Source organism: Hemibagrus wyckioides, linkage group LG15, assembly GCF_019097595.1.
Source record: "Hemibagrus wyckioides isolate EC202008001 linkage group LG15, SWU_Hwy_1.0, whole genome shotgun sequence".
In the NCBI taxonomy this organism is placed as follows: Eukaryota; Metazoa; Chordata; class Actinopteri; order Siluriformes; family Bagridae; genus Hemibagrus; species Hemibagrus wyckioides.
Genome location: NC_080724.1, coordinates 15305713 through 15325000, shown reverse-complemented (window position 1 = coordinate 15325000; position 19288 = coordinate 15305713). Strand labels below are relative to the sequence as shown.

General features: G+C 40.9%; 1 protein-coding gene across 1 annotated transcript in view; it reads left to right on the top strand.

Moving 5' to 3' along the window:
* Window positions 1-18487, top strand: part of epha2b (eph receptor A2 b) — a 20557-nt gene extending 2070 nt beyond the window's left edge. The window contains exons 3-17 of the mRNA XM_058409971.1: window positions 299-953; window positions 9464-9619; window positions 9775-10110; window positions 10478-10602; window positions 10683-10860; window positions 11005-11092; window positions 11599-11654; window positions 11752-11877; window positions 12646-12831; window positions 12930-12991; window positions 13082-13291; window positions 13466-13615; window positions 13719-13912; window positions 14281-14436; window positions 16729-18487. Coding sequence (XP_058265954.1) covers window positions 299-953; window positions 9464-9619; window positions 9775-10110; window positions 10478-10602; window positions 10683-10860; window positions 11005-11092; window positions 11599-11654; window positions 11752-11877; window positions 12646-12831; window positions 12930-12991; window positions 13082-13291; window positions 13466-13615; window positions 13719-13912; window positions 14281-14436; window positions 16729-16837 — 2787 coding nt within the window. The 3' untranslated portion in view covers window positions 16838-18487. The remainder of the gene's footprint in view (window positions 1-298; window positions 954-9463; window positions 9620-9774; window positions 10111-10477; window positions 10603-10682; window positions 10861-11004; window positions 11093-11598; window positions 11655-11751; window positions 11878-12645; window positions 12832-12929; window positions 12992-13081; window positions 13292-13465; window positions 13616-13718; window positions 13913-14280; window positions 14437-16728) is intronic.
* Window positions 18488-19288: the final 801 nt, after the last annotated feature.

Genomic DNA, 19288 nt, shown 5'->3' with positions numbered 1-19288 from the left:
ATAACCCACCTCTCCTGTAATTAATGGCACAGTGGCAACATGTGGAGGGGGAAAAAATCCCACAAACTGCCTCTGAAAAGATGTTTTACCCCAAGTTACATCAGTCTATTTTGTGTAGGTGAAATGAAATGCTATTTTCTGCTAGAAGATGATGGGTAATGATCCGGTGTCCTCGGTAGTACTTAAAATTCCATGTTGAGGCCATTTTGTGTTATTTTTGCCCTCATCCGTTACTCCTCTGCAATCTTGGTTTTGAATATTCCTTAGTTGACTCTTCTCTTTTTTTTTCTGCTTGCAGTGGGAGATAGCCCAGCAGGCTGTTAATGGCACCTTGCTCTACAGCTACTTTGTTTGCAATGTGGAAGCACGAGAACAGGATAACTGGCTGCGTACCACCTTCATCCAGCGCCACCCCACTGCCACACGGGTGTTCGTGGAGATGCGCTTTCTTGTGCGGGACTGCAATTCTTTCAACGCACACTCCCTAACCTGCAAAGAAACATTCAACCTGTACGCTTCAGAAGCCGATGCTGACATTGGCACTAGCTTCCGCAAGGGCCAGTTCCGCAAGGTGGCAACCATCGCACCCGATGAAATCTCCCGTGTTGGAAATATGAGGGTCAACATAGAGACGAAGGTGGTAGAGAATCTTTCCCGCAAGGGCTTTTATTTGGCTTTCCAGGACATTGGGGCTTGTGTAGCTATCTACTCTGTAAGAGTTTACTACAAAACATGTCCTGCCACAGTGAAGAGCTTGGCAGCATTCCCTGAGACAGTGGCGGTGGCAGGGGGCGAGAACCAGGCACTGCGGGAGGTGGTTGGGGCTTGTGTGGAAAATGCTGAAAGTGAGGACCAGCCGCGCATTTACTGCACTGTGGATGGAGAATGGGTGGTGCCCGTGGGCCAGTGCCAATGCAGCCCTGGTTATGAAGCTGTAGACGACACATGCCAAGGTAAGACTTTTGGTCTAAATAATTAAATTTCTTCTCGACTGCCAGCTGTGAAGTCTAATTTATATCTCTAACCAAACCCATTGCTTAAATAAAAATTAAAGAGAGCACAACATGATTTTTGGCATTTGCATTTATTATAGTGTTGCTTTAGACAGCAGTGAGGTTTTCTACTGTTGTACAATACATACTGCCTTGGGTACAAGTAAAATGGCTGGAATTCCTTCTCAAGCATTCCACCACTTTAGCTTTGACTATAAGCAAAATGTGAATACCTTTCTATTTTGTGCTTCCCCCACCCCTGCCCCCACATTTTTATTTTTATTTTTATTTTTTTCTTTTCGGGTAAATCTAAGTTAAGGATAAAGACAAAACCACACATTGCAACAAGACAAAAGACAAAAAACATGCATTTCTAAGGCATTCAGGGTTCTCAATCACACATTATTTAGAAATTTTGAGATTTCCCCACTTAATTTTTTTTATTACTCTGTTTTAAAACATGTGTTCAGTATTTGGAAACAAAGTATGCTGTGTATTGAGACAAGTCTTCTCTTTGCAGTTGTAGCTCTTACCTCTTTAACCCCAGCATTCTTTGTCAGTGACTTTAGCAAATGCTTTTGCTCAAGGCAGGAGTTTTTTCATTGGCTTAAAACCTGCTTCAGAGCATGTCTCCTTGTCTTTCCTTGTGTGTTTTGTTTTTCATGGTTCTCTATTCTAGAAAGAGCTTAGCCGTTTGACATTCAGGTGTTCTCTAAGTAAAGAAACGTCCAAAGGAGTCTTGGCATGCTAGGACCTGTTCAGAATGATTCCATTGCAAATGTATGCAAACCTTAGCATTTTAACAAAGCTTTTCCTGTAACTGTGACTCTTGCAGTGGCAGGTAATAATGCTTTAACAATACAGTTACTCAGATAATTGGGATCTTTCTCATTTCTGGAGATGTCCGTTATTAATTCTGTGTGTTCTGGCAGAGTCATGTTAATGTAAGGGAGAAAAGCAAGAGTGCTGGTGTCTATCATGAGATATAGAGGTTGACACAGACCAAGAGGGAGGGAATGATGGAAAGGTTGTGGAATGGAATGTTAAGGTTGCAGAACAATGTAGTTCAGTGTTCAGCTTTAGCTATCGGTCCCACTTGCCCCCACCTTTTGTGGTACATTCCTGTTAGTTTTACCAAGAAGCCTCCCTGATTACTGCAGGCCTGAGGAATTCCCCATGGAGAGCTGCAGGCCAGTGCCGCCACTCTGTGATGGATCTACTAGGAAGAGCAAGCAATAGAGGGCACTAAAAACAAGATTGGAGAAAGGAGTGTGACAGCCTTCAGTCAAACGAGATGGTAGAATAAACCTAAACAGAGTAGCGGTGAACCCACACTCCTCTCAGTATTAACACTAACACTTTTCCAACAATAAAATACACCATTCCTTGCTCATAATCCTCCCTGGCATCAAGACGCATACCTTAGCTGACCACACAAAGCCTCGCTGCCCAACCTACTGCTTAGGTTGCGCAAGGCGAGTGGAGTGTGCCCACGCCCTGTCGCAGGCCATAAAGCCCTCTGATGCTCAGTTGGACAAATATATTTTCTATAGTTTCTGGAAGCCACCAAAGGATGTTGGCTGCTGTATTGTAGGTGCACAAGGAGGAATAAAGCGAGCGGTTGAGGCATAATGATCCAGAATCTTTCAGGCTGTTATTTGTATTCCTTTTTAAAGAAGGTCTTTAACTTTAATTTATTTTTTTTCTGTTTTTCTTCTTTTTACTGGAATTAAAGCGGATGGTGACTAAGTGGAAACTCTGATGCGTGGTTTAGTGAGCTGTTGGGTTGTAATCGACTTGGGTGCGGATATAAGTGTAAGAACACTAAGTGCTAGGTTTGCTTGCAGACTGTAACCATTTCTTTTTTCTTTCATCTTTGTTTTAGTAGTAATATAGCCGGAATATTTTGTGTTTGACAACATTAATTTTCCAAATTGTTTGGTAATTCGAAAGAAGTCACAAGAAAGCGCAAAGGAAAAAAGCTGAAAGACAAAAGAAAAAAAGTCCTCCGAAAGGTTCTTGGCATCCTAAAGCAACCTTATTTAACAGAGAAACACTCTGTGTGTGTATATATATGAAGTTTAATGGTTCCCCCAGGGGAACAAACCGAAGAACCTTTAAGGTTTTAGCAGTTTTTCCTAAGGGTGTGTAACCTTAAAATACCAGTTTAAAACGGCAAAAAAAGAGTCATAGCCACAATTCCATAGAGGAACAAATGTTGATTTTTTTTTAAAGAACCTTTTTGAATGATGGATGAAAATTTTGCCACAGAGAGCTAAAAAAAAATCCCTTGAAGAATGAAGTCCACACACATTTACCTCAGCTAAATTATTTAATATACCACGAGTAGTTATGGGTTTCGGGTTTAGACCGAAAAATAAAAGAAAAATCTCTTCATACAAATATAAGCAGTATTTGGATGCATTTTTTTTTTTTTGTGGTGGAAAAATTATTATTCTGTTATTGGGTCAACAACAAATAATGTTTACATAATTCTCTTACTACTATTAACTCTGTACTAATACTGTTTTATTGGTATAAGACGGTGCTGCACATTTTGATTTTTATTTATTACAATCTTAAGATCTCTCTCTCTCTCTCTCTTCTTTCTTTCTCCTTTCCTTCCTTCCTTCCCAATATGTATCACACCTGTTTTACATCTACTGTTGCCTCGGTGTTGCATCAACTTGCGTCTACTGTCATAACTGTTACACCAATCACTCACCCATATTTAATTATTCCCCTCCTTAAAATGACATAGATCAAATATCGATCAATATTAACAAAGTCTCAATGGTCCTTCATAGAGGGGGGTGATTTTAAGGGTTTTTTAAGAGTGAAAAAAGTTTTCGTTGCATCATTTTAAAGAACCTTTTCTGGCTTTTGTACTCTCTATTAGAGAATCCTAAAAATAAATTTCAGCAGTGATAAAAACAAACACAGTCAAATTTAAATACAATTAAAAGAGACTTGCCGATTTTCCCAGACAATTTTTGAGCTTTGTGTGCTGTGTGGGCCCTACAGAAAGTTTTATTGTTAATCTGTGTTATTGTTTTTTTTCACAAGCCCTATAAAGATGCATGACTGCAGGTAAAGGAGACCAAGCGCTGTTTGTGAGTACCTGGGTTAAAATAAATACTGTAGCCCGCTCTGTGTGTAAGATTTTGTACCGTTTCGCTTGTCTGTCTTTGGTTTTTGAAGGCGGGTTCAGGTACTGCACACGGCATTTACTTTTTAAAAAAATCCATTATTTATTTACATTATTTAGGTCTACTCAAATATTATGCAATAAATAAACAGCTTTGTATATCCATCCTCATCTCAGGAATAAACAGAAGATTATAGTTAATTATATTTAGGCAGAGTGTGTAAACTATGCATAAACTGCTTTAATCTTAACATGTAGGGAATATACAGTGCCATAATTAAATCATGAGTGATTTTTTACTGATTTAGAGATGCACACGTTTAACGTGTAGTTCCCTTTTTGAGTTCTTCTGTTGGTTTGACTCCGCCATTTCCCTGAAGTCTTTAGACAATGTTTATTCTGGAGCCCTGTGGCGAGAAGAGCTGTGGATCCAGAGTATAATAGAGGGATAAAGAAATGAACCCGAAACTGGTTCTAAGTGCAGCCATCATGCTGGGCTGTTTGCAGAGTTTACCGGCCCACGGAGCACATTGTTTCACCGATCTATGGAGGTGAAAGGTGAGGGAGCCGTGCAGACGATGGAGAGATGAGTCTGAATAGCATTTTGTTCTTTGGAGCAGAGCTGAAATCTGAGGATTTGCCTGCACTTCTTTTAGCATGTAAATATAATCAGCTTCTCACTCAGAGTGCTTGGGAGCTTGGGAAATATGTCGAGCACAATGGTGATCTGATGCTTAAGGTTTTTGCTCTTGTTTGACCTATAATTACTCCCACCTTTCCTTCAGGCTAATGTTCTCTACTCCAATTGGGCAACACATTAAACAAGTGGAAATTACCCATGTGTTGTGTACAAATCCACAATTTCTGATATGACAAGCTCACAGCTTAGACATTTCAGATTGAGGCAACGTTAAACAACTTTTGACAGGTTAATGAGGGGAAACTCAAGTGAAAATGCAGTCTTTGATCCCCCTGCAGCTGAGTGACGGGTTCTCATATCGAAGTACATGTTCATCATGATTGCTCTGATTAATTTTCAGCAATACAGGAAGAGAGCTGTCACGGTAAAATAATTTTTGAAAAGAAGAAAAACAGCATATTTATTTAGAGTCAGTTACTTTGGAAGAAGCGGGAGGCAAAAATAATTTTTTGTCCTAAAATGAGTCATCAGAAAGAGGGGAAAGTGTCAGGATTTTTCCCTATTGAAGTAGCACATAGTTTTGATAACGTTTGGCAGTGTTGATTCATCGGCACTTCCTGCTTTCTACAAAAAAGCTTTTGCCAGTTGTGTGTGTCTTGAAAATAATGTGTGTTGTGTTTGTATTGTTTAGGGTATTAAAGGGTATTTTGTTTAGGGTTTTAAAAAGTGAGTCCTTTTGGGACATGTTTCCTGTGTGGGAAATCATATAATGGGGGTAGACTGTGTGTATGCATAGAGTGCATTATGCGGTTGGGGTGTGAGATCAGCACTTTCCTGCCCCCACGTCAGTGCCGCGTGGCCCCAACAGGACGAGCTACAGCGGAAACCGGAGGCCCGCTAATCCTCCCTGACCCTCCGACTCGTCGGCTCAGGGATTTCTATTGTTGAACTCATGCGCCGCTTTCATTCACTGATTTATTTTTCAATTATTAGTGAATTTTTTTTTGCTTTTTTTTTTGTTTGCTTGGCCTTGTACTCTGAATTGCACTGGTATTTCAGGCAGACGCTTGAATCCGAGGAAATGGTTTTTGAAAAATGTTTCCTAATAAACTACAATGAAGCTTAATCTCACAAAAACCTGGCAAACTTCTCCAAACAACAGTGTTTACAGTGTATCTGCTATTTGTATAGTCGTCGTTGGTCCCTTATGACCAGATCATTACAAAATCTTCCTGTTCTGTTGTCTGTATCTGAGGAATTTGAAAGATGTGTTTAAAGATGTTGAAATCTTTCGCTGTGATTTAGTCATCTCTTTAGGTGGTAAGTCCCTTTGTTAATTACTAAATCCTCCAGCCATTCTACCTGAGCCTTTTGCTCCCACTCATCTTCTTCTTGTTACCTCTCTCTTGCTCCTTCCCCTCCTTGAGAAGGAGTAAAAAGTGTGAAAAGAAAAGGATTAGAGCATTTATTGTGTTCGTTAACGACCAGATGAAAGACCGAGTGGAATTGTAAAGCGTAGATGTAATTCTCTTACAGCTGGTCCATTGGGCTGATAATCCTTTGGACTAATGCTCTCAACATACCTAGCACCTTCCTCAGTCTCCTACCTCCTTCTGGCTTCATGTTACAGCTGACCCCCGCACCACAGCCATGGCTTTGTCTTCACTGACCAACTGACTGCTCTAACAGGCCATACTGACAGAAGAGAAGATAAGAAATATAGCACGGTCAATACAATTGTGGACCTTGAGGCTAATCTAAGACTTCAGAAATCAGGAACTCTCTGTCTTTACCACAAAAGTAGATGCTAACTGATAATAAACTCAACAGGAAAAGAGTTCAGTATTTAGTTTCATAGTCTCAGAAGGAGGAAAAAATCAAATTATGATCTCTCTGTTTATTGTCCTAATTGACCTCCAGCTATATATTCAGTGCATTTCACTGTATATTTGTGTTTCTTTTCCCCCACTGCCCGTATTTCTGGATTTAACCTCCTCCCACCATGTACCAAGCCCCTGGCCACTCTCCTCACTCACTCCTCTGCTCTGTTTGTTTTACTTGGCCATCAGCTCCCGGTAGAGCAGGACACTTTAACTCATTGCTGCCTGGGGCCACATGTAAGCCCTCCTGAGTGCAGAATCGAATGACTGGGCTTTTTGTTTCCCCTCTTTTTTTCTTATGCGAAACACTCCCGTTTAACTCCTGTCCTGGAGGGATTCCTGTTGTCCAGCCAGCATGTATACACTCATTCATTCACCCCCTTCCCACCCGCCATCCATCCGTGCATCCATCCGTTAATGTCACCAGCTCATCCGTCTTCACCGTGACCGCCCCAATCAACCCACATAGCTCCCAGATCCTGATAGGCCACCGGAGAACAGGATTCAGCTACTGTCACAATAAACAAACAGTCACTCAGAGCCTCTTAAGGCCTAATCCCTCCTGATGCCAAACAGGCTGAGAATCCGTAGAACACGGATTCGCAACTTACCCTTACCCTGACCTGCTGGGAAGTCTATATTACAGAAGACGTAATTTGTGTTCCTCAAAAGTCATACCTCCATACTTTCCTCTGACCTCTTCTTGTGTTTTTGCCAGTAAATTCAATCCCGTTTCCATCTCTCCAGAGTCTGGCTAACATTCTTCTGCTGAGCATGTTCATGCTTTGATTGGCTGCCCTCGGAAGGAAGCAAAGCGTCAGCCTTGTGCTTCCTGCTTCCTGTTGTGTCCAGTGCACAAAAGACAAAGCCCTTCTCAGACTTGTAGATTGGAAAGTGAAAAGTTAGAGAAAAAGTTATGCCAGGTCATAGACCTGAGATATTGGACTTGAACTGAATTTAAATGGTAATAGATAATTTCTAGGACTTCCCATTTTGAAATGAACGCTCAAGATATTCTTACTTTTGTCAGTGAATTTTAATGAATGGTTTAAAAGCTCCACCTTAAAGCCTTCATACCTGCTCTCACAAAAAAAAAAAAAAAAAAAAAAACAGGCAGGTTTTTCACATTGTTAAGAAGGCAGCCCACGTATTCATGTGGCATGTGGCATCTCCACTATTTGCAACAAGTGTTTTCCTTCTAGCTGAATAGAGCGGCGGTCTGTGACTGTTGTCAGGGCTGAAAAGGCTGCTGAATGCCCATGCCAGGCCCTCGCATGCGTCCGAAAGCAAGCAAGGGGGACCCAAGAATTCAGGGGATTACGGCTAGGGGGCGGAGGCTGCGGCTGTATGAATTGGGGTTCACAGCAGCAGCTGTTCAGCCCCCTTGGTGGTGAATAAGTCGGGTCTTTTCTTCTCTCAACCACCTACTCCCCCCCCACACTTTTTACTCCAGTCCCAGCAGGAATCGTTATCCCGTCTATCCGTCTCCGTCAGCCCCTCTGTCTCTCTCCATCCCCACCTCCACACAGGGTCGCCTTAACAAGTTGCAATAAAGTCTCAGGAACAGCTGGCACAAAAAACAAGACAACGATTGGACTTGAAAGGAGGAGCTGCTAACGCCTTGACTGGCTTTAGGTTGCCATGCTGAATTCTTTTCATGCTGAGAATTATCTTTTGAAATTGGAGAACGCATGTCCTCGTATAGTTGAGGTAAAGTATACCTTAGCTAAACCCCTCCTGTTTGAGCAAGTGGCCCAACCCAAAACAAAGTCACAGTTGACACCAAGCTCTGGAGGAGGAAGTGGTGGCATACTTTGTAATTAATATTGTTGGCTGTTTAAACAAAAAGCACTTGAATGTGGAAACGGTAATTTGGTGGAAGCTTCTTTTGTTGCAATAATTCTTATCTATAAACTGAATGAATTTTTTTTTTTTCTCTCAATGCCTTCCACTTCTTTCTCTTAGTCAAGTTTCATATTGAAACCAACACTGACTCTGCAAATATTTTATCTTCACTCCTGTTTTATCTTTGGATGTGTTCCACCACTATACACTCATACTCGTACGCACACAGAAATGACTCAACCACAGTTTCTTGTTATTGTGTAGCGATACGGTTGCTGAATTCTGGGTTGGCTTCTACAAAATTGACAGTCGGAGAACTGTCTAAACCGAGTGGCCTGTAAGTGGTACAGTGGAGGAAGGAGTGTGTGCTGGAGGGGATCCAGTTGTGGAAGTGGACAGAGGAAGGACATGACCTGCACTTGGTGGAATGTTTTTAGACTGAACAGAAGAGACTTTTCTCTCTCTTCCTGTTTGTACAGTTTAATGTATGGTTGTATGACTAAGTTTAAGTTTGTAAAATGTAAACTTGACCATCTGTGTCAGTCATGTCATGACATGTGATGTTTAGTTTTCTTTAGCTGTACTGAGCAAATAAATAGTTTGTCCATGTAGAAACCTTGACGTCTGTAAATCTGTGTTGATAGACACGTCTGCTGGTTTTATTCTGTTTGCTCTCTCACCTTACTTGTCTTAATATTGAGGTCTGGAATGTGGGATGACTGGTCTTGTTTGCACAGAAAACGGGGGATGGTTTGAATGTTTGCCGCAGTCATACTTCGTCTCATTTGTACACTCTTGTACTTTTCATCCAAAAGCAAACCTAGAGAGAGGGAGGAGAGACTTCAAAAGAGATTGAATTTGAGAAGTTATATATTATGTTGTATTTTTTTAAGACTCTCAAAGGAGGATTGTTGCTCTATTCCTTATCCAAGTTTTGTATGGTTTGGTCTTTTTACAGAGTGTAAGCCAGACTTTTTTAAGGCCTCAGTGTCCAATGAAGCCTGTGAGCCATGTCCAAAGAACACCCACCCCTCTGGCCCTGCCGCTGTGAGCTGTCCCTGCCTGGAGGGGTTTTATCGAGCTCCAGAGGACCCCATGACAAGTGCATGCTCAGGTGAGACTCTACCACATTGCACCCCAAACAAACAAATTATCTTTAAATGACTTTACTGGCTGTCCCTTTTATTTGTCATATTCCCATTTTGTTGCTAAAATTCTTATTTCACTACATGACTAATTTTTTTTTCTTAACCTTTCCATTATTTACAGGTTTACCTTCGCCGCCTAAAACATTGACCGCTACCACAGCTCAGATGGCCATTGGGAAGCTGGAGTTGTCCTGGAGTCCACCAGGAGACACAGGAGGACGCTCTGATATTACCTATAACGTGGTATGCGAACGCTGTGAGGGTAGCGTGTGTCTGCCCTGCGGAGATAAAGTGCGTTACGAGCCCAGCAATACTGACATAAAGGAGACCTCCGTGATCATTAGTGAGCTGGAGCCACATCTGAACTACACATTCACAGTGGAGGCCCGGAATGGTGTTTCCCAACTCAGCTCTCGGAGAGCCACCAGCACCATCAGCACTGCCCTGCATTACACAGGTCAGCACTGTAGAAGTGGTGTTGATGACGATAATGTGTATATATGCATCTTATATCGTCTTTAACTCATAATAACTGACCTGTAAATATATTAAGTGGCCTTTACATCTGCGACAGGTACTGCAAAATCATGAAAAGTGTTTTCAGTAAAGTCAGCATCATTTTATAGCACGTATTGTAATGTCCAGTTATATGGAAGAATAGTAGCAAAGAAAAGAACTTGTTTGGTGGAAAAGCATATCAAACTTTTTTTTTAGGCCCTTTGTTTTTTGCTTGTTTGTTTGCTGCCACTTTTTCCACATTATACCATGAAAAGATTTGGTGTTAATATATTGGTTTAATCATTATTTTTTCATGTCACACACAGACCCTCCAAGTGTAACTGGAATGCGCCTGGTAGGAAGGAGCTCTACGAGCCTGTCACTGTCTTGGTCCGTGTCTCGCCGAGCCAATCCCAGCACCATCCGCTATAAGCTCATGTACTGCGAGAAGGTCAGGAGCAGAGCAATTTCAGATCATATTTTTGATTATCACCGAGTTTGTCCTTTTAACAATCTTTGGTACTTTTGCAGGAAAAAGATGAGGCGAAGACCGGTAAAACATACACTGTGCTGGTTCTGGAGAAGAACATTGTTGAGATTAGCCATCTCTCTCCTTCCACAGTCTATCTTTTTCAAGTCCAAGCTCTTAGCCCTGAAAGCAATGTGGGCAGCAACAGTGTCGAGGAGGAGTTTTCAACACTGCCAGAAGGTCAAACCAATGGAATTTTACAGTGTTTTCAAATCTTACACTGAATTAGCATTTTTATAAAGTTAACTAGGATATTTGATAGGATGATAATGTTGGTTCTGCATGAATGTTACTGAAATTATTCCTTTCATTTTTTTTAAACAGTGGGGAGCACAGCAGTGATTCTTGGAGCAGTGGCAGGAGGAGGTGCTATACTCTTAATCGTGCTGGTGGTCCTGCTCCTGCGCAAACGGTCAGAAACAATTTCTTTTCCTTACACTGTAGCTTTGTCTCTTTCACTTGGCTCCTTCATGACCCCCTCTTCTTTTCTCTGCATGATCCAAGATGTCCAAACCCATTCAGAATCGTCCTTTTCATAGCTCGCTCTCTCTCTCTTTATCTGGATCCATTCCTTACCACTCAGAGTAAAGAATGTGGTGTTGAATACAACTGCTCAATGAGTGCTTTAACTAGAGACACGTTTTGAAAAGAAATTAATCGGGGCCGGACATTGTGGCAGATAAGAGGAGGTTGGTTCTTTTAGGTGCAAGACTGGAGTGGCTATGTGAAGGTGACCCAAACCGTTGGTAGTTGTCTCTGATAACCTAGACCCCTGTCACCACTTGGCAAACACTGGCAGGTTTTTTTTTTTAGTCAAAGCTCTCCACGACTGAATGGAGACGGCCCTGAAACCAGGCCCTCTTTTTAGTTTGAAGTATGAAAAGAAATGTTTCACTCATTAAGTCTTTATTTCTACAGCCGAAAAAACTCGCATACAAGGCAAGGACCGGAGGACGCCTACTTCTCCAGCTCAGGTTAGTATTAGAAACATGAAAGCTTTTTTCCCCCACCCCTATTTTTTTCCTCTTTCTTTCTCTCTTTAGTAATCTCAGTAAATCTTCTTCTCTCCAGAGCAACTGAAACCTCTGAAGACTTATGTTGATCCTCATACATACGAAGACCCCAACACGGCTGTGCTTAAGTTTGCCAGCGAGATTCATCCGAGTCACATCACCAAGCAGAAAGTCATCGGAGCAGGTTGGCATTTCTGGGCAGTTTCCCAGAAAACTGTTCATTTATCTCTTATTTAAGCACTGTAACACACACGCACACATTGCCTGGAGTGAGAATTGAAACACAAAAGAATTTGCTTATCAGATTCTTGCTCTGCATGTTTGGACATATTCTGGATAGATTTTGTACGGAAGTGTGTTCCTCCCTTGAGAGCATCTGCCATTATTTTCTTAACCCTGCTACATGACCCTGTTCTTGCTTTAGTTTGAACTCGGCACTAATGGAGGAAAAACGGACCAATTAATCAAGGGTTTATTTATATGAGCCCCTCCACAAAAACAGCAGTAAATTTAAACCAAACTCTCTGTATTTATTGGATATACCTTAATGGTCAGGCCTCCCTTACCCTGAGAGAAGATTAGGGCAGTGTGGTCACCTTTCCCCTATGAGCTCCCCCGCAGGCCTTCCCACGGCCCTCTTTCACTTTTTACTTTGTGTGTGACAGCTGATTCCCAGGCCCTCATAACACACACACACACACACACACACACACATATACATACATTTACCCTCCCCCAGAGCCAAACACTGACCACTCTAGAGTTTCGGGGTATGCCGCACCTCCAGGTGCTTTCAAACACGTGCCTTGTTTACCATTTCCTCTCTATGGTATCTGAGATGGCTTCAAAGAATGTAACTTAATACCCCCCTGTGGAAAACAGTGAAATCAGTAGTGCGGCAAGTCTTATCTGATACCCATATGTATTATGCATGGGGGCTTCTCTGCTGTAGGTGAGTTTGGAGAGGTTTTCCGTGGAATCCTGAAAGTTCCCGGACGCAAAGAGGCAGCGGTGGCCATTAAGACGCTGAAGCCAGGCTACACTGAGAAGCAGAGGCAAGACTTCCTGAGTGAGGCCAGCATCATGGGCCAGTTCTCTCACCAGAACATTATTCGCCTGGAGGGTGTGGTTACAAAATGTAATTATCAGACATTTTGATCTCCTTAAAAATATTTTTGTGCTGTTTTTTTCTGGAGTCCAACTCTTAACTGTTTTTTTTTTTTGTGTGTGTTTTAGTCAAACATGCTATGATCATTACTGAGTACATGGAAAATGGTGCATTGGACAAATATCTGAGGGTAAGATTGTGAAACTGGAAATACCCTAGAACAGAAGTACATTTAGGTTGCCTTTTCTATCTTATCAAGCCTTTTTATCTTATTGTTTAGGACCATGATGGGGAAATGTCATCCTTCCAGTTGGTTGGTATGCTCCGTGGCATTGCGGCAGGCATGAAGTACCTCTCAGACATGAGCTATGTACACAGAGACCTGGCTGCTCGGAACATCCTGGTCAACTCCAACCTAGAGTGCAAAGTTTCCGACTTCGGTCTGTCCCGGGTTCTGGAGGATGACCCGGAGGGCACTTACACCACTAGTGTATGTGTAGAGTTCACCTAGCAATTTAATGAAATATTTTCGGAAGAATGTTTGTACAAGCAGGACTTCACTGCAGTTATCTTTATTTTAACAGCTAGACTTTATAATTATTATTTCCTTGACATTTCTTAAAGAGAAACATTCAGTCAAGCGTTTTTGTGGTTTCTTTTTCAGGGAGGGAAAATTCCCATTCGCTGGACGGCTCCAGAGGCTATTGCTTACAGGAAGTTCACCTCGGCCAGTGATGTTTGGAGCTTTGGCATAGTCATGTGGGAGGTGATGGCTTTTGGAGAAAGGCCCTACTGGGATATGAGCAACCACGAGGTACACACGGTCATAAATCACTAGTTTTGAACAGTAACCGAGTGTCCTTACAATTATCCGAGATTTCATCTGAGCAAAACTTCTTTTTTTTTTCCCCCTCAAGGTAATGAAGGCCATTAACGAAGCTTTCCGTCTGCCTGCTCCGATGGACTGTCCTTCTGCTGTGTACCAGCTCATGCTACAGTGTTGGTTGCAGGATCGCTCAAAAAGACCTCGCTTCCAGGATATCCTCAGCCTCCTTGACAAGCTCCTCAAGAGTCCTGACTCTCTCAAGACCATTGCAGACTTTGACCCCCGGTAACTTAGTTTAGTATTCATATAAAAATTCATAGAATAAGCATTAAAAAAGAACAAGAATGCTGTAGTTTTAGAGACATACGTAAATTCTTACAGAAGTGATTCAGCTATGGAATTAGATCTGATAGCAAAGTGAAACTGGGTGGTGACAAAGTTAAGATGAAACTAAATTGGCTTTTATTTTATTGTCGTACTACATCAGTGCATTCATGCAAACAGAATTATTTTTTTTATCAGATTCTATGACTGAACAAACAGGTCTTTTCTTTCAAAGTCTGTCTCCTGTAATAAGACCAAAGATATCTAAACTGGAAAAAAAAAAAGAGATTCAGATGTGGTCTGCTGACTTTCTCTTGCTTTCCTTTCAGAGTTTCTATCCGGCTTCCAAGCACCAGTGGCTCTGATGGTTCCCCTTTCAGATCTGTGTCTGAATGGCTGGAGTCTATAAAGATGAGCCAGTACAGCGAGAACTTCAGCATGGCAGGCATCGTCAGCATGGAGCAGGTGCTGCAGATGAAGAGCGAGTGAGTATGGCCGAATGCTCGCAGTGGGAATATAACAAACTTTACGAGTGAGAATTTCTCACGCACATTTGCATGGATCAGAGTGATGGGCCAAAGTTCATTTAAAGCGCAAACATCCCGTCTTTCTCATGGCAGCCTGTGACTACAGATAACACACATGTGACACACTCCACCCTACAACAAAGGTGTTCAAAAGGTGTTCCGGGTTTCGTGGCCATGTCAATTACAAATGCAAATAACTTAGCGGTTTTTTTCTGACATTGTTGTTGCTATTCTAACTAAGTATTTAAAATATAAAGGGATTCAAAATACCTGAAGAAGCAAACAGTCCATATGCAAATCATATATTTGAATATTGTAGCCTCACAGGCCCTGATTGTATGAACACAGTATCAGGTTTTGTGTAGATAGGGTGGATTATTTTGTTTGGCTTTGAGATCGTATTTGAATAAGATGATACTTTTAAAGCTAAGGCAATATTTCAACAATCTATCAGTGCTTCTTGTTCAAGATGTATTGAAACTTATTGCCTGTGACTACAGTTTTTGCACTGATTTAGACGGATGAACTTGTACATCCACAGACCATTAATGTGTCAATCAGTTTAGCTAAAAGATAAATTTCATGAGTTGTTTACAGAAGAAAAAAAACAGCCTATGAGTCTGCAAAATGGTTGAATGGAAAATCTGGTGGCAGGAAAGGAAGGAATACGTTTATTTATTTATTTTTTTCATATTTTGGTGGCCTGGATGTGGTAGCTTGTGGCCGGCTGCTCCGCCCTAATTCCACCCCCTCCCTTCCTCCATCCCTTCTTATTCCTTTATTGTCCCTCCCTTCGCCCACATCACCAGTCAAGGGCTGTGCTCTTAGTGCAGCCAGGAACCACGGTTTCTCCCTGCTGAGGCAATGAGGCCATGTGGCTCCTGTTCCAAGAAATGGGTAGAATAATGAGAACTGGTGGGATCAATAAAAGGATGGATTCCAAAGAGGTGTGGATTGAGGTAGTAGAGGTGTCTTTACCAGTCCTTATAAGGGAGCAGTCTGTCTGACGATTGCACAGAAAGCATGGGTGATCAACAGTGATGGAGTCTACACCAGCTAGAAATCGTGTGACCTATAACTGCACTCCCATGGGTGTATTTAGCCTGGAAGTGGGATGAGCCATGTGTGGAGAAGCAGAAATTCCTTTGATGTGTTTGTCATATTTTTTTTTTGGTTTTTGCTTTATTTTATGGTTGAGTAGTCCATCTGTTCTGTTCTGGTAGCTCAGTGGTGGTGGGAGAGCCCAGAAACTATTTATGAGTCTTCCAATGCTGGGGTTTCCAGCAACAGTGATTCATGGTAGTTATGGGGCCTTTTTAAGCCTTGTTAAATCAGTAAGGCTGTTAATTAAAAATACAATTGCTTGGCTCCACTATTATACAAGCGTTGATTGGTTGGTTGTAAAAGCAATAAATACAATGCTTAAAAGGTACTTAATGGGCTCTTTGTATAACTAAGGGTTCTTGATCTCCTAACAGGGGTCTTCTTTGATGGGAAAAACTACTGTTATAGGGTTCCGCATAGATATTTTGGGGTTTCTTGAGCAGGCAATGAATCCTTAAAGGTTAGGGATTGTGCCTAGGGATTATGGTGCTAATTTGTTGGTTGGTGCTATTTAACTGTTCCTGTAAAATGTTAAAGGTTACAAAGGCGTTTAATAGGAGAGCCAATTTTAACAATTTCACACTTAAGTGGTATTGGTTAAATTTTGCTGTTTGCTTCAAGTACCAAAATGACAAGTGTTTTTATTTCCTCACCATTTTCAGTGATATTCAACATCATATTAATGAGAAATATAGCGCCAATGATGTGGAGACAGCAGATATTGGCTTAAAGTTACAGAACGCTATGAAGCTGTATGACTCGAGACAGGCAGAGATTCGGCTCAGTTAGTTAGTGATTTTTGACAATGAGATGACGAGCAGAATGGCCTCAGAGGAGGTATTAGCACGAATGTTGAAGCTTTGGAACCTTATCTGTGTGAGCTGAGTGTACAATTGGGACTAGAGCATCATTCACTTTAGGTAGAAATAAATTCAGTATCAGGAGACAGCATTGTGGGAAACGCTTCAGCCAAAATGGAAAAAAAAGACCAACTTGACAACGAATGAAGTTTTAAACCAAAAAATCATATTTTGCACATTTAAAGTTCACATTAATTCTAAACCTTGATAAGTCATTTTAATTCATTTTAATCAAACCACACTGTCTTGCTGTTTCCTTACACTCTCTCGATTTTCTCTTTCACAGGGATATCCGTAACATTGGCGTTCGCCTGCCAGGACACCTAAAACGAATCGCCTACAGTATCTTGGGACTTAAAGACCAGACTAGCACCCTGAGTGTATTTGCTGTGTGAGGCACTCGATGAATATACAGAGCTTGCTACATGTACCATCAAAACTCTCAAGCTGACTGAGAAAACTCAGAACTGAAAGCTACCCTGGGCTCGGGCTGCAGGGACAGCCCCGCAACCTGGGCTCTACCACCCTCCAGCCTAACAAGATGGACTCTCAATGCAATGGAGCCTTGTAGCAAATTTGATATATGTATCAAAATTGGAGGGGAAGGTGGGGGTAAAGTAAAAACATGCAAATGACATATCAGTCAAAATGTTTATATTTGAAATCTATTTTTGCAACACACATTTTTATTTTTTCAAGAGAAGTAATGCTTACTTTGCAAGAGGATATGAATCTAATCAGCAATCATGCAGTAAATCAGAACTACCGTTCTTCCAGAGGTATAGCAGAGGTGGGCATTTGTCATGTCTGATTTCGAATTGATCTTTCCATTTACTTTGTGCCGTGGCATCGTGTCATTCTCTTTTGAAAACTTGATCCTTCACATGCTGATAAGGACGAAGCTCAGTGATTCTGATGGTCTTCAGTTAGGTTGGAGGTGATGATTGCAGGACAGTCTATGAAAAGGGGCATACAACGCAGGACCTAAAGGGTCCTGTTGTAGTGTGGGCTGGCCATTGGTTTGATGGTTAGAAGTAAGTTTGCAGTAGCTTTACATTTTAAAGAAATGGCAGGGGTAAAGTTCAGACTTAATTCACTGTGCTTTCAGCAAGCATGAGCAAAAATAGCACTTAACTACAAAATATTTCAGTGGAACTGTTTCAGCTTGAACGCTGGGCTTTTCCTGATCCCATGTTACATTGTATGATTATATTGATGTGATGTGATCAGTAAAATGCTTGAGAATTTAACTGCAGTGTCATATCAGATTGAAACGTTCCTGTTTGTATGATGTGTGGACCAAACCATAGTCCAAACAAGCAAAAAGAAACTGCAAGAAGTCCAGCAGCAGCAGCAGTAGTAGTTGTAATATATAGAGATCAAGTTGTATTTTTGTATTTTGTACTTTTCGGCACATTCAAGTTTACTTTGTATGATGATTATAATGCAGATTTCCAGTGTCTTTTATGGAACCATCAGTTATGGAATGAAATGCTTTAACATGCATTGACTACATTGTATAAGACTTTGCAAAACTGTCTTGTTTGGTTAAACTTTTGCCATCCTTTAATTTCAGGATAGTGATGGAGCTATGGCCTTGGTATGACATGGTATATGGCCTTGTAGTGCCTCAATAAGGAGTTCTTTTAATTCCTAATGAATGAATGCAATGAATTTGTTAAACAGTTATTGGTTTTGTTGCTGTTTTATACTGCGAGTGTGATATCTGGATATTCACACAAAAAGCAATTTTGAATTTCTTTTTTTGGAATTATTTTTTATTTTTAATATTGCTCTGTCTTGCTTTTACCCGTGTTCATTTTGTTAAGCAAAGAAATGCCATTAAGAAAACACAAAACCTCACACAATGGCATGTTCTCCCTTAAAAAGAAAGATTTGGCCAAATGTTTTGTACTTTTATTTAATAGTATATTTATTTTTGTTTTATTTATTACCTTAAAAACATTGAGCTGGAATTTTTTTTTTTTTTTCTTTTTGTAATTGATGTTATCAGTCACAATAAAAATCTTTGTAGTCTTCTGTCATTGAACGGTTTACTTTCTACTTACAAATTTTCACCCCGTCATACTGACAAAATAAACTTTTTTTTTTTCTTTTAAAGCCCTATAACGGCACTTCTTGGAGTGTTTCATTCCTCATACACCATAGCAAATTGCTGAGGTCTACATTAAAAGAAATACAGCTTATCACATTTATTTGAACCCTTCGTTCAAGTTAGTTAGTTCCACTTTTAACAGCTACACGCAGTCTTTCCTTCACCAGCCTCTCTTTCTTTCTCTCTTGGCTTTAATAAGATGAAAAAATGCAGCTTGTCACATAACTGAGAAAGTGCAAGGTCCTCCACCCTGAAGGCTTTCTTCACTAGTGGAAAACTTAAAGGACCAGCTTTACTTCAACAAAGCTGACACTGATTGAAGACTTCTTTCATTAAGCTTGAACATCTCCATACACTTAACTTCGCCAGAGCAACACTTATAAATGTTTCTTTGATAAATAGCAGTGCTTAAAGAAATCTGTTTCACGTATAAGTCTCTGTGAATTAGTTGTTACTATAGAAACAATAGCATATAATGGATAACAGGTTAATATATACCTGTAATTTTCCTTCCTTACAGCTGAAAGTACTTGAATGCTGTGTGGTTACAGGAATTTAAGCAAATTAATCAGATAGAAGAATTTAACAGCGCTGTGCTATAACTGTTATGACTTTAGTGTTTGTAGTTTCAAGGTAATAAAACAGCCTTGTTTAATCAGCTACTTGTGATTCATGTTGAAATGAGGGCAGTTTCACCTCCTCCAAGGTTAATTATGTCTGATTCTGGTCT